Source organism: Colletotrichum destructivum, chromosome 1 (assembly GCF_034447905.1).
Source record: "Colletotrichum destructivum chromosome 1, complete sequence".
Lineage (NCBI taxonomy): Eukaryota > Fungi > Ascomycota > Sordariomycetes > Glomerellales > Glomerellaceae > Colletotrichum > Colletotrichum destructivum.
The window spans coordinates 6,358,853-6,372,518 of record NC_085896.1 but is presented as its reverse complement, the minus strand read 5'-3'; the positions used below and the strand labels follow the sequence as shown (position 1 = coordinate 6,372,518).

Genomic DNA, 13,666 nt, shown 5'->3' with positions numbered 1-13,666 from the left:
GCCTTCGCTTTGCGGGTTGCCTTGCTGACCGCCGTGGTGGGTGCTTTCTCTTGCTGCCGCTGCCGCTGCCGCTGCTGCTGTCGTCTTCGTCAGCAACAACAACGATAGTACCCTCTTTGTTAATGGAGAGTCCTTCTTCGCTTTGCCAATTCGCCATTGCAACTTCGCGATAACAACGTTAGCAAGAGGAAGACGCAATCGATAAACGCCTTCAGTGAGGGGAAATGAATTCTATTATCTACAGGGCAGGCGGTGAGTAACATCCTCAACATCAGGGATCACAGCGATACTTCATGCAATTATGCTTCCACTTGGCAGGAATTACTAAGCAACAAGTACTAATTATCCAAGTTACCTACGTTATCCAAGTTTTATCCAACATACCGATCACTGCCTGAGTTGGATGATACGAAACCGCACCGCCGTGCCGTCAATCGACGCCGGTCATGTTGTATTTTTGGGGGGAGTTTTCCGGTGCCTGCGCTGTCTCTTCCTACTGTCGAATTACGGTTACGCTTTGGCTCCAGAAAGGGATGGCCCTTATTTGTTTAAGGTAAGAAATCGTCTAGGTTATTTTTGCTTGGCGTAGAATGTGAGTCGTCCGAAGCCAAGAGGAAGCAATTGATTTGACTGCTGAGGTCTGACTGTCGATCAGCCATCCTTCTTCAGATGGTAAGCAAAAATACGAGGTGGGCGTTGCGCATACAAGGACAGAAAGAATCGATCCGTCACCGACCCATCATCTCGCTTCAAAAAGCGCAAAGGCAGACAGTCATCAAGACTAGGGAATGATATCTGCCTCAGGCGTCAACATCACTGCAATCCTGATGACAAAGACGTTCGCCGTTTCGATCGAAAGACCATTGCCCCGGGAAAAAAGCGGTACTCACTGACGCACTAATCACCACCGACAGTTCCCATCCGTTCCCATCCGTACCCATCCGTACCCATCCGTACCCACTTCTGAAATCTTCCGTTCTTTTCCCAATCACGGATCGTCACCTCTCTCTCAGCTCAGTGTCAATCTGACAAACGTCCTGCACGAGCATGCGTCACCACCCGCCTCGAATGTAGGATAAATGACTCCCAGCGAGACTGCCATCGTGCGTTGAAGAGGATCCCGTTTCTCCTAGAAGGATCGCACAAGTCCCACCGCGGGTGAGGCCACAAGAGTAATCCCAACGACAGGCCCTGCCATTTGCAATCGCATTTGTGACCCTGGACGACTCGTTAAAAGGCGCCACGCACCCGGTCAGAACAAGTAGGGTGACATTCAAGCCCACAGACCCAGTCTAGACCTCTATACGTACCCCTAGGGTGCCGTTTTGCGAGAATTGGGATTTGTGCCTGCAGTCCGTAGAATCAAAGAAAGAAAAACCTCCATCGCAAAAGCTGTTCATCGAGGGGAGGAGCGACCGGGCCCATAGCTGCCCTTTTTCTCCTTGAGAAAGAGCGCGGCAACTTCCCTATATTATCCCCTACCACCTTCTGGACTTCACGTACCTTCTTCCTATGCCACCGGTTAATCACACTCCCGCCCCCCGCAGTTCGCAACGCTCGAAGTACTGCTTCTGTTCTGGCTGCTGCTCACCTGCACCCCACCTTACCTTCTCCTCCCTTCGCAACGAGACAACCTCTGAAGAAAACCACACCACGATCGCCATCGCTATTCCTGCGCCTCAACCGGCAGGATGGCTTCCGCTCCCCCTGTCTTGGCCCTAGAAGTCGCCCTCAAAGCCATCCCAGACCACAAGGCTCCTGGCATTACGGGCACTCGCATTGCTGCCATGACCAGCATTTGTGTTGACAACGTTCAGGTACGATACGATATTCGACACGCCGTCCCATCTTGAATCGCCTGGTAAATTTGACTAACCTGTGTTTTTTCCCCATTCTGCAGTATGAGTCGGCCCTCGTCCAGAAGCTGTTCACCTACTTCACGATAGCAACTCCTCCTTACAAGCTCGGCGTTCTATATGTTATAGACTCAGTGATCCGTAAGTGGCTTGCGCAGGCTAGAAGCCGTCAGCAAGTCTACGATGAGAATGCCGCAGATGGCACTTGCGGTGCTGGCGCGCATCGACTGACGGTGCTGATGCCTAACCTCATCGATGACCTGCTTCGAGCTTTGCCCGACGGCCACAAGGTGTGTTTCAAGTTCTACAATATGAGGGTGTCCCCCATCGCCATTTCCTACCCCGCGCTGTTTACAGCAGTATTGACGTTGGATCGATTGCATGCTACCTGGCAGCCTTTCACCCCTCTCACCATTCTCTCATACTTGGAAAGCAACAATGGGAGTAAGATATTGTGGCACACTCCCACACGTCGGCGCTTGTCTGTTCTTGACGTACAACTAAACCCAGTGAAACACTCACTGATGCTGCTCTGCCTTCCGTAGGACAAGTTGCATAAGTTGATTGGAATTTGGCGCAAGGCCTCGACGTTCCCCGATGAAATGATAGAGTCATTCCAGAGCAAGCTGGAGGCTACGCCTGTCCCCGTTCCAAGTATGTTGTTTCTTTAGTCGAGTGTTGGTTTCCATCTCTTTGCTCGCCAACTTCATATCCCGTCTCACTCTAACTGATTTAGATTTCCAAGGACAGAACCAGGGAGAGCCTCAATGCAGCGGCCAGAGCCAGATCCACAAACAATCTCAGCATGGCGGTCCTGATCACAACAACGGCCAACAGCAGAATGGCAACCAGACCTATAGCCAACCCCAGATCCCCGTCCAGGCACAGAGTATCACGCAGGTGCCAACCTACCTGCCGAACCTGCTCCCCAGACCCCATAGTATCATGCCTCAGGAGCAACAGCAACAGCAACTGCAGCAGCAGCAGCCGCAGCCGACTGCGCCTCCCATGAACTCCCAACAGTTCCCATACTCAATGCCTCCCTTTACGAACAGCATTCTCACCGCGCCAAATCCAGCCCGGTTTCTTCTGCCACCGGCTCAGTCCCAGGGCCCGCCTACTAGGATACAGTTTTCAGACCAGCCTCGGATACCCAAGCTGCCTTGCCAGGTCGCCGGTGTCTACCCCAACACCGCTCAGCAGATGGCGATGTTTCGGATGACCCCCAGTCAAGGCACTGCTACCGACAGGTTTGCTGTCGTGCTCACGTCCGTCAGCGGCAGCCATAACGGTGTTGCTCCCGTGGTATCTACTGCCCCAGCGGCCTCTAGCCTTTCGACCCCGCCTGCTCCAGCCATCACCGCTGTGCAGAATCACTACATCTCGGGACAGGGACATGGCGGCTCTGCTCAGCCCAACGATAACCTCGACCAGCATCGGTACGACAACCGCGCTCGATTCGGATGGCCCAGCCGCCGTGATAGTAGAGTCAAGCGTCGAGGCAGCAAGCATCGTCAGCGTAATCTGCCGCTGAGCCGCGATGGTAGCCGCAGCAACGGCTCTCGCCACGGTTCAAACGACAAGCGGGTCGAACTCGACCGATCTCTTTCCGCCGGCCACATCAAGAGTCTCAGCCGAAGCCTTCTGAGCAGAAGCATGCAGACTAGATGGAGTGTAGGCTTTGGTCCGCGTGATGCTAGCGACTACGGCAATAACTCTAGACCCATTGTGCCTGGATTGGTCGTCGAGGCGCCCGACATCGAACATGGCGTCAGTGTGTCCCCAAAGGCCATCAGCCGCCGCATGCAGAGGGGCAAGAGCGGTAACGATGGTCCTCGCTCTGTCCCTGGCGGACTTGATGCATGTCATGATGACCCTGGCCGCCGGAGCCGCAACCGTGGGAACCGCCGTGGTAATCCTCCCGACGGTGAAAAGGACTCTGTCACCAACGGTCAGCCACCCCCGCAGCCATTTCCCTTAGGTATCGGCACCCTGCACAACGACATGACTACCCATACTCGGGCTTCACGTTCCCGGCCACCAAGGGCAACTATCAGTCGTTCGATTCTCTCACTTCCTTAAACATTGTATATGAGATAGATATAGTTTATGATGAGCTAGTGTTCAAGACGAGTGAGGGTGTAATCTCCTTATTATGCCTTAAAGCTTAATGTCAATGACAAGCGTGCGTCACAGACAAGCATGCATAATACCAAACCACGAAGTGGACCTCAAATGGACGCCACACAAGGGTTTTGTCTCTGGTTCATGTCCCAAGAGCTGCTCGAGGGCGTACCAGGAAATTGCTCAGAGTCACTGTAAGCCCACGGAAGATATGATCTTTTCCCCTCATAATACTATGATTGAAATTTATCAACAGGTGGGTGGTCATGCGGGCGGTGAGAGCAACGCGATGGCTAAAAACGGGACTTGGGACACTGGTTGTGGGCAGTATTCGTGGTCCATTACCCAAACGGACCATTCCTCGTCGACTATCTCGTATGAGCCAAGTCGACCTATTCGTACTGAGAATTCGTCCTCCAGAATTGCAACGGAGACGGTAATGTGGTACAGTAGCTTGCCGGCCTGATGCTCAAGATAGCACATAGCCAAGTCGGTTGTGGCTGCTAGACTCTTTCTGACCAGGCAGGCTCGTCCAACGTTCGAAATATCGAGAACCGAGGAGGAGAATTGCTATGGTGCACCCAGGCTGACACTGGGACGTACAGGGGCGTCCGTTCCCATTGCTAGAGACCCAAATATCCATAGCCTCAAGTAGCGCTCATTGACAAACAGTCCGTGATCATGTCCCATAACGGTGGGCCAACACTCTCGCAAACACTCTCAGTACCCATGCTTGTTTGTTGCACTCTCCCCCTTCTTTCCCTAGTTACTGCGTCATGGCAAGCAAGCCTACGCTTGGAGAGGGTCTGGTGTCAGAATCACGGGTGTCGATATGCCGATTTGTGAGCCCTTGTGTACAGACGGCTTCGAGATTGTTTTCGGAGTTTTACTTGAGGGTTCAAGATCTGCGGATGTTTGTGGATCCCCTTGCTGATAAACGGAGATCCTCGCATGGCGTCAGTGTTGTTACGACACGGTGCACAGCTGGAAGTGACAGTTTCGTGGAGAGTCGTAGCCACGACACTACGCCTGGCCGAGGCCACCGATTATCGGGGGTTGGTCACTGTGCTGACATGAGAGCCTAAGCTTCTAACCGTATTCCAAGCTTTGCATGCTCACTGCTTCCACGCGTCGCTCAAAAGCAGTGATTCTACTGCTTCCTTGTTTCTTACAGACTTGCCACGGGCATTCGTTCGTCTTTTAACGGAGATGCTCCAGCAAAACATCAGTTTGACAAGGACTGGGGGTTTCAAAATGATAAAGCTACAAGCAAGAGCAAACCCACACACCGGGTCAATCATCTCAGGCCTGTTCTTCTAATTAGGGGATACGGAGTGGCTGCGAAGGATGAGGCAACGGAACGACCGGGGACACGATTCTGAATATGGTAGTTTCTACTGTCATATAGAGAGTCGTCATCTGTATCGAAGCCATCGTAGCAGAGCCCGATGGATTGGAGAATGATTCAGTGCCGAGAATGTATCGCAAACGTGCTGCGTGGCTCATGATGTTGGTGAAGATGAGTGCCAAGTTGGTAATGCAGTCATTCCGTTATCATCCAGAACCAGCTTTCACCAGTGTCATTCTAGCAGTGTCTCAACATAAGCGCCCATCTGAGGGGAGGCCGCCTTCATGACAACCCAGCACGGCTAATTGTCCACGCAGTACCATGTTACCGTAAGCAACCATGCTTGCATCTATCAGCCTATGAAAGACCTTGTATCAGGGCAGAGCCTTGGAGTGGCGCTTGAAACGATGTCCAGCAACACGCTCCCCTGCTTGCTCATCATGGTGCACCAATGGCGATAGGGCCGGGAGCATGCGTTCGATCGCCTCTCAAGACTAATAAGATACATGCCAAGACGTGTTGGTCCCCAATAGACGTAATCGCCGAGGTAAGCGGTAGGGATGAAAGGGCATAAATGATAAGCAAAGCGGCGGCGAAGCTCCGATCTATAAGAAAGCCAAACCCCGCCACACAACTTCATGCGTTTCTCTTCTTTCTCTATCATTGACAGCATTAAACCGAACTTGAAGATGACTATCATTGACCTTACCAACGACAGCGAGGCCGGGGCCGAGGTCGAGGGCGAGAAGCTTTCGTACTTTTGCTCTTGGTGTTATGCAACCCTCCAAGAGAATATCTTGCTTTCTGGTTGTTCATGCGTTTGTTCCCCACGCCCGGACTCAAGGCTTGACTAAACACATGCTCAGGTCATTTGTCCGACATGCTGCAACAACTACCGAGAATACAACGGGACCGTCGAAGTGTACTGTTCTAAACAAAACCACTCGCGCCATGGAGGTCAGCAGGTTCGAAAGATCTACCAGTTGGCCTGCGCCATCTGCCAAGAAGATAGCCTACACAAGCCTCTACAAGCCATTTCGTGCGGTAAGTCTAATCCCGTTACTTGATACCAAGGTTCTGCAGGCTTATTTGATTCCAAGGTCACGTATTTCACACCGAATGTCTTCAACCCCTTGGGCCAGAACTCGCAAAGATGTGTCCTTACAGATGTGGTAAAGGAAAAAGTTGCCTTGTGGCTCCTACCAGTCGGTTGGAGAATCATAACGGTAGTATAAAAAGAAGAAAGTTCTTAACAAGCGAGTATCATAATCGGAGACTGATAGAGAAACGAAGAGAGGCACGGAATAGGCACATCCAGAAGATATTGGATGACAAAGAGGAGGAATTGAAGGAGTGGAAAGCTCAGACCATGGCAACATTACGCGATCTGGAGCGGCGACTTGCTATTGCACAGGAATCTTTCTGCAAAGGCACGCTTGAAAACAGGACGTTTGCCACAAGTCTCCTATGACGATACGTGTATCCTAATTCATATATTGATAGTTGCTTCCAACCTTAATTTCTTTTCTGCAATTAGCTGCAAAGAGTATTCTTGTTCTCTGACATAATCTTAATAAAAGAATATCTACTGCTTATGTGCTGAATGTCTTCACCCGCTCCCGCTTGTTCCACTATAGCCCTAGTATCGGCGTTTAAAGAATTGGCCTTCGTCTGGCTTAAAGCTTCCTTCTCTTCAGGTGCGCCAACTCGGTGAGGACTTTCAATTCTGAAAGCGTCCTGCTGAGAGGTTTGAAAAGCCGCATATAGGCTAAAGTCGTGAAAACTGCATTGCTTGATCTTGCGATGGAAGATCTTCGTAGTTTTCCTCGCCACCGATACGGCAGTTGATAAGTTGCAAGCCATTGGCCGCCATGCCACCGACACTGTCTCGGGGAGAATACTTTGTTGACATTGTCTATAATCAAAATGCTGTGAGGAACCAGACCAAAGCAGGGCTTGCAGAGAAGGAGTAGTAAGCAAGTGGAAAGAGCAGGTGCTATAAGTTTCTGATGAGTTCACAGGGCGCGCTGATGCCTCAGCATGGCCGCCCACCAACGACGACAAACTTCGCGTCTTCGGTCTACTATATCCACTGCCGTTAGGCATCGAAATGCATTGGCGGAAAAGTTTCAACGAGAAGGTCTTATCTGCTTCTTAGTGGGGTCTGTAGTACTGCATAATACAATTCTGGCCAATGCTGCATGCTGTCCTTTATCAGGTGGTTCCATAGGTAGTTGAGGTCCCTGATCGAAAAATTGACAGAGTCAAACTTCAGACTCTGTCTATAATCGTTTCCCCAGGCAACCCAACGGGCTGGCCTTTACTGTCATCCACACAGCTACAGCTGCCGTTACCATGAAAAGTGATCCGGATACTAGGCCGAGAAGAGCAGCAAACTGCCAGGCATGTCCAGCTGTAAACCAAAAAACTAGACCAAGGACCAACTCGAATAACATAAAATCGAAAAAGAAGATCGGCACCCATGCCGTTGCTCGACGCATCCGGGTGGGTTCATGGCTGCTCTGGAACTCGAACGAAAGCATGATTGTTATCATTGCTGTAAAGACTGCCGTGATGACGGAGCTGACGAGGAGACACGTTGAGACATCGTTCAAGACCGAGGCGGTTGTTGCCGATCTACCAAGCAACATGATCATGGTAGCGCTGCCAGAAACGGCAGATGCAAGGATGACCGTTGGGTACAGACTCTTCAGACGGTCACTCTCTGCAATCTCTGCATCAAATTAGCAACCAGACGGACCGGAAACATTCATAGTGGTGCACTTACCACGGGATGAGACGAGGATCTTGGTCTCTGTTGGGGAAGTCATTGCTGGGAAGATTGCTGGTTCTGTTTGAAATTTAGAATGTGCACCCCTAAAATAAGGAGCATCTGAGAAAGATGATGAACCTAATGAATACACGTATGCGTCGATTGCGCAACCTTATTTAACTAATGCTTCGTGCTGTGGATAATCCACCAACTTGGTTCTCATCCATTTCCTGCACTTTGGCCGCTTCAAGAAAGCTAAGACAATATCTGTGGCCTGCAAATGGGGCCGCTATGAAGTACAGCCTAAAGTAGTTGCTCTCTCTCAAGATTTGGATACGTGGGTCAAAAATGGATGTTCCAAGCCAGGGGCAAACAGGGAGCAGACCTCCAGAGATCCCCACTCTTTCGGGCAACACTTTTGCACGTCCTTCCAGTGGGTCTTCCGCTGGGGCTGACATCGATAGCAAACGCAACATGGCGCCCATGACTTCTTGGGGCGTCCGCGAGCGTCCGCCGGTCGTACGAGGAACGAATCACCCGCCACATGCGGCGTGTGCCCAGCTCGCTTCCTGTCCGACGTTTTCCCTGATGTGTTTTCACCAATCCAAATAAATTGAATGTACTTTCAAGACAAACGACCGGCAGGCGCGCGCCTGGTTCGGCCACGAAGGATTTCCCAGTGACGCGCGATGAATATTCCACACGAACCAGGCGAATCGCCTCTGCAGATGCTGTAGCTTGAACACAGCCAGAGAGCCGATCGTGTCTTCGCCGAGACAATGAACCGAGTTATGGAATGCCACGCAAGACTCGGAGACGAAGAAGGCTCACCGCTCACTGCCAATGTTGCCGGTCTTCCGACATCGTACTATGAAAAGCTCGAGATACCGATGCCTCAAAAGTTTACAATTTGCCCTCGTCGGGAGTAGCGCTCACGTTCTCATTGGCTGTCACAAAGTAGCCGGCAACTTCGCGTTATATCTCAAAACTTGCCCAAATGGCCACTTCTGCCGTGAAGTCAGGTTCCGCGAGGCCTGTCTGCCAATCGCCTCCTAGTGAGCACTCGAGAGATTAAGGTTGCAATCATGCATCAGTGGTTCGCGCTGGCTTGGCACTGGCCAACGCATGGGAGCAATGAGTCTCGCACGTGGTGCGACAGGATGGGTTAAAAAACATCACGTCCATCGACCATGCCCTCCAGGTCGTCACTTCAGCTGACCATAATCCGCCACCCTAGCCTCACCGTGGCATGAACGGCGAAGATGTGTGGCGACGATCCATAATTAGCGGCGCCCCCAGGTCGCCACGGCGATATCAACTTCCCGTGTGTTGAATGTCCGGTCTTTTGTTAACGGACTCGGGCGAAGTTATGAGCCCCGTCCTGGCCCTCGGGAGAGCCTCCGTGCCGGCCGTGTCAGCTGGCCGCAGCACACGGCACGCATTGGCGTGCTGTCGCGGGTGCCCCCAGCGCTGACCCCCCAGGTAATTAACCACGAAGTCCGCATTTGACGCGGCGGTAATTAACACTGGCGACCATGTCTGGTAAGCCACGGTTGCAGGTGTACTTGCTGGAAGATTTGAAACATTCTCTGTCGCTTGCCGCTGTCACCCTCGTCGTCCCTCCCCTTGTAGTCGTTGCTCAATTAAGTCCATCAAGAATGTCAGCATCCTTTCGCTCTGACACCAGGTCAACGTTGGACCAGTGAAGGCGACTACTGTATATATGGACTGCTCCTCTTTGCCTAATGGCTACTTGTTTTTCTACCGGCTCATAGTGGCGGTGGGTTTCTGGCGCCATAAGCCGGCCTCACATTTCGGTTTCCTCGACTCTGAACCGTTGCTCGGACTTCCCTAACACCTAGCCGGATCTGGCGGAAGTGCCCGATGTCAAGGTCTCCCTGCCGTCTTGCAAGTCGGATCTGCTTGGACACTCGCCAAAAGAAGCGGTGAATCTTTCGTGTGTTCCTTGCAGTCCGGAAAACGGGCGCGACAGCAGCAGTTGGCGTCTTCTGGGTTTTCGTCTCTTGGCCAGGGGCTTCCTCGTTGCTTTCCGCTGCATTTTCCATCACCGCGTCGCCTCTTGTCTTCTCCACATCCCCACTTTCCCAATCAGGCATGGTGGTGTTTGGCCGTTCTTCCTGCCCGCTGTTGTCGACTGGTCCAGAAGTTGACAGGCACCCACCGTCCGTGAGATCGAAGCGACTGGTCGTCTCGGCTTCCATCTCAAACAGATCATGCATGCCAACCTCAAGCAAAGCGATGAAGGAGGCCTCCTCATCCGCCTTAGTCTCAGCCGCCAGGTCGGTGTCAACCATGGCGAAGTCCTCCGTCATGTCGTTGCGATCTTCGCTGAACAGCGCTGTTTCTGTGGGTATCTCATGTTGTGCCAGGTTCACCGGATCTTCGTCCAAACGGGCGTCGTCCTGTTGGGCGTCCGAGGCGATGCCGCAGATATCAGCGACACCATTGTCATTGGTTTCGATCTCGTGAGGAGCATCCGAGTCTTCGTTCGCGACTTCATTCGCGTCTGCGACTTCGGCTGCGCTGGCATCGCCCTCTCCTGTTGCACTGCCTGTAAGCTCCCCCACTTTTGTGTCGCTTGCCTCCACCGTCGTTTGACTGGGCTTGGGGGTGGTCTCCCCCCGTCGACGGCGTGTGACCCGACGTTGGCCTCCAATTCCTTGCATGCCGTTGGCGAGTTCCGTCAGCTGGTCCAGACTTGCGTCAGTTCGAACCGTCCGAACCCCAAAAGACTTGTCGGTTGCCAAGACTCACGAACTGGTTCACGTCAGGAATACTTTGGCCTTGCGGGACGTAGACAGCCCCGTCTAATTTTCCATAGGTCGGATTGAAATGGACGACGGCCGAAAACACTCGGGCCCCCTGGCCCAGCTTCAGGGCTTTGCGTTTCGCGCTTCCCCCGCATTTTCGGACCTTCTCTTTTGCCTTTTTGTCGTATGTGAAGACGATCTCGTCCGACGCCAGAGGGGCCATGGCTTCGTGATTTTGAGTAGTCCGAACAGAATCTGGGTACGAATACGATCTGATCCATCACGGTGTCGGTCGAGACTGCATGCCGTGATGTGACTGCATCGCCCTCAAATATGACTTCCCTCGGACGAAGCCATTACGAGCTCTGTGGTACGGTGTGATGGAGGCGGTTTGAGCGCTCATCACCGATTTACTCCCCTTGCAGCTCGTACGTCGCAGTGCTTTGTTAATGTTGAGCCGGTTTTTGCTCTGCCATCCGCAAGCCAAGCAGCTGTAATAAGTGGCTTTTTACTCGGTTTCCGATTCTTGCCTTCTGGGAATCAATTCATCGCAGCCGTTTGTCTTGCATGCTGAATTTCGCGTACCTTTTCAGCAAGAACAGCCACAAGTGGCTGAGGTGAAGAAATTTCTAAGTCAACAACTAGAAGCCGGTATTTGACTCAATTACATTGTAGCAGATCATCGGGAGCGAAGATACGGTATGCAGCACCGAAGCATGGATGCCAAAAGCTGGTAGAGATCTCTCAGCCACAATTGCTCCGGCCTATTGCATGCTGAGGCTGGCCACTCGATTGGCCTCGTTACTCGGGTTGTCACTGAACGTTCTCTGCTTGCGCAAGGCGACGCGATGAACGCGACCCCATCGCATTCTTCCGGATGTGTTAGCCCATGGGACAGACTTCGAGTGGTCTTACGGATGATGACTGAATTGCAAGCAGTTCCCATTCGCCTGCAAACCCCCATTTCCAAATCTCCATCGACGTATCAACCCGCTTATGTCACCCCTCTGATGAGCCCAATTAGACTAATCAGTAGTGAATAGGGCTTCACAAGTTCGAGCTCGATATTGCCGAAGGGATGGTGAGGAAGCTCGTCCACAAGGCACACAGAGAAGTACAACTCCGAAACGACACAGGCCCATCGGAGACTCTGACATGATAGGGTTGCACGATTCTCGGCGTACCAGACGATGGCTTATCAGAATACTTGAAACCGTTTGCATTTCGGAAGGCACAACAAGACCACGCTAGCACGTGGCTCCAGGCTGTTGACTCATGCCAAAGAATGATAAGACAGCTCAAGGAGAGAGGGAACATCAGTTTGGAGCACCAGCCCTGTATCTACGGTACATCCGATGATCGTCATATCCCCTCAGCAAGAACTGAGGTTCAGGCCTTACATAAGCTAGGACGCGACTGTTTACAGGTCTGGCGTCAGCGACCTCGACGTCCTGCCTTTCTCTATTAGAGACTGAAGACCGACGTGAACAAGTTTCCATGACACAAAAAGGATGGTACCGAAGACGTTGCTCGGCTTTGGCCGACGTCGTTCGCCCGCTCCGTTCCTCGGGCGCCCATTGTTGCATGGCATGAATCATGGAGGTATGTAGCATGGAAAAGTTCCCCTGTTGTCCCCACGATACCGTAGTGCAGCGCCAGGAACGTACATTCATTCTCAGTGTGTTCCAGACCCGGTTCTACAAAGGTTCTTTACGAGGGCAGGTGGACAGTGTACTGATTTGCGACATGGTTCACAGCGCTCGTTGCACAAGCTTTGCCTGAGAATCAAGTCACCAAGAGCAGCGCCCACCTGTCTTGGGGATCCAAGATTGCTCTCAATTTCAACCTAGTCCAGGCTTTGCTACATTATCAGAAACCTGTCAACCACTTTCGCCAACCCACACCTGAGGCAAAGCTGATTCGTCGGGAGAAACCTAGCAAATAAAGGGGCAAGCTGGACGACTGTGACGCTGATAAATCATCACGCCATTGGCATACGTATTGGCTGTGAAAACGACCTCTTCAGCGTTCCGAAGTACAGGAAGACCACTTGAACCTATTCCAGAAGATCACACTTGCCAGTCGAAACTTTGCGCATGCTGGTCCATCTACTGTACGGTATGAATGGTCCTGAAGGAGCTTGAAGAGTGACAACACTCAGGTGTAAATGCCATTGACTAAAAGATTGACGAACCAGGAGTTTGCATGGGGGCGTTTGGTACCAGGGTGATACAACTCTTGTCACAGGGATTCAGTCGATCCCGCACAGGTACATTTGTAACTTATTATGTTTGCGTGGAATAGGGGAAAGGAACACACGTATAAAGCCTACGGGTCGACCGACGTGAGGCCTCGCAGAACGATCATCAACACCAACAGCGGAACGAAGCATCACCCCAATAAGAACCATGTCTATCGCCGGTATTGATATCAAGAACAAAAACAAAAGACGCGGAGCATATGACACCACTGGCGTTCCGAAGCCGCCGCCCCGTCCAAAGCCTAGATAACAGATGACGAGGTTAGTCCTGTCGAAAGCATTACAACCTGTTTCGTCTAACACCGTCAAGTATAAGACAGACAGAGGTGTCAAAGCACAGAGATAAAGGAAACATCGATACCGATATCCGTGGACCATCCGCGGGTAAATCAAGTCGCTAGAGGGAGGGAACTTTCGACCAAAATGTCGGCAGCGATTCTTCCTAGGATATTATAATCATCAACCATTCGATTCTTCATCCCACGTGTAAATAGACTGGTAACGTCTCTGAAGACCGCTATGTGAACTACCTTT

The 13,666-nt window shown here is 51.9% G+C and overlaps 4 protein-coding genes across 4 annotated transcripts; 2 read left to right on the top strand and 2 right to left on the bottom strand.

Annotated features, from left to right (window-relative positions):
- Positions 1-301: 301 nt before the first annotated feature.
- CDEST_01926 (Putative CID domain-containing protein) lies at positions 302-3,949 on the top strand. Its single transcript, XM_062918085.1, has 4 exons — positions 302-1,817; positions 1,901-2,146; positions 2,402-2,510; positions 2,593-3,949. Exons 1-4 carry the CDS (start codon positions 1,692-1,694, stop codon positions 3,936-3,938), a joined length of 1,827 nt encoding a protein of 608 aa, XP_062774136.1. The 5' UTR covers positions 302-1,691; the 3' UTR covers positions 3,939-3,949.
- An 83-nt stretch (positions 3,950-4,032) lies between these two features.
- On the top strand, positions 4,033-4,446 carry CDEST_01925 (uncharacterized protein; the record flags this gene model as incomplete). The annotated part of the gene is made up of 1 exon (XM_062918084.1): positions 4,033-4,446. The coding sequence occupies one exon, from the start codon at positions 4,033-4,035 to the stop codon at positions 4,444-4,446; it is 414 nt and encodes a 137-aa protein (XP_062774135.1).
- A 3,019-nt stretch (positions 4,447-7,465) lies between these two features.
- On the bottom strand, positions 7,466-8,365 carry CDEST_01924 (uncharacterized protein). The gene is made up of 2 exons (XM_062918083.1): positions 8,117-8,365; positions 7,466-8,062 (listed from the first exon to the last, which is right to left on the bottom strand). Exons 1-2 carry the CDS (start codon positions 8,157-8,159, stop codon positions 7,611-7,613), a joined length of 495 nt encoding a protein of 164 aa, XP_062774134.1. The 5' UTR covers positions 8,160-8,365; the 3' UTR covers positions 7,466-7,610.
- Positions 8,366-9,870: 1,505 nt separating this feature from the next.
- On the bottom strand, positions 9,871-11,095 carry CDEST_01923 (uncharacterized protein; the record flags this gene model as incomplete). The annotated part of the gene is made up of 2 exons (XM_062918082.1): positions 9,871-10,809; positions 10,877-11,095. 2 exons carry the CDS (start codon positions 11,093-11,095, stop codon positions 9,871-9,873), a joined length of 1,158 nt encoding a protein of 385 aa, XP_062774133.1.
- Positions 11,096-13,666: the final 2,571 nt, after the last annotated feature.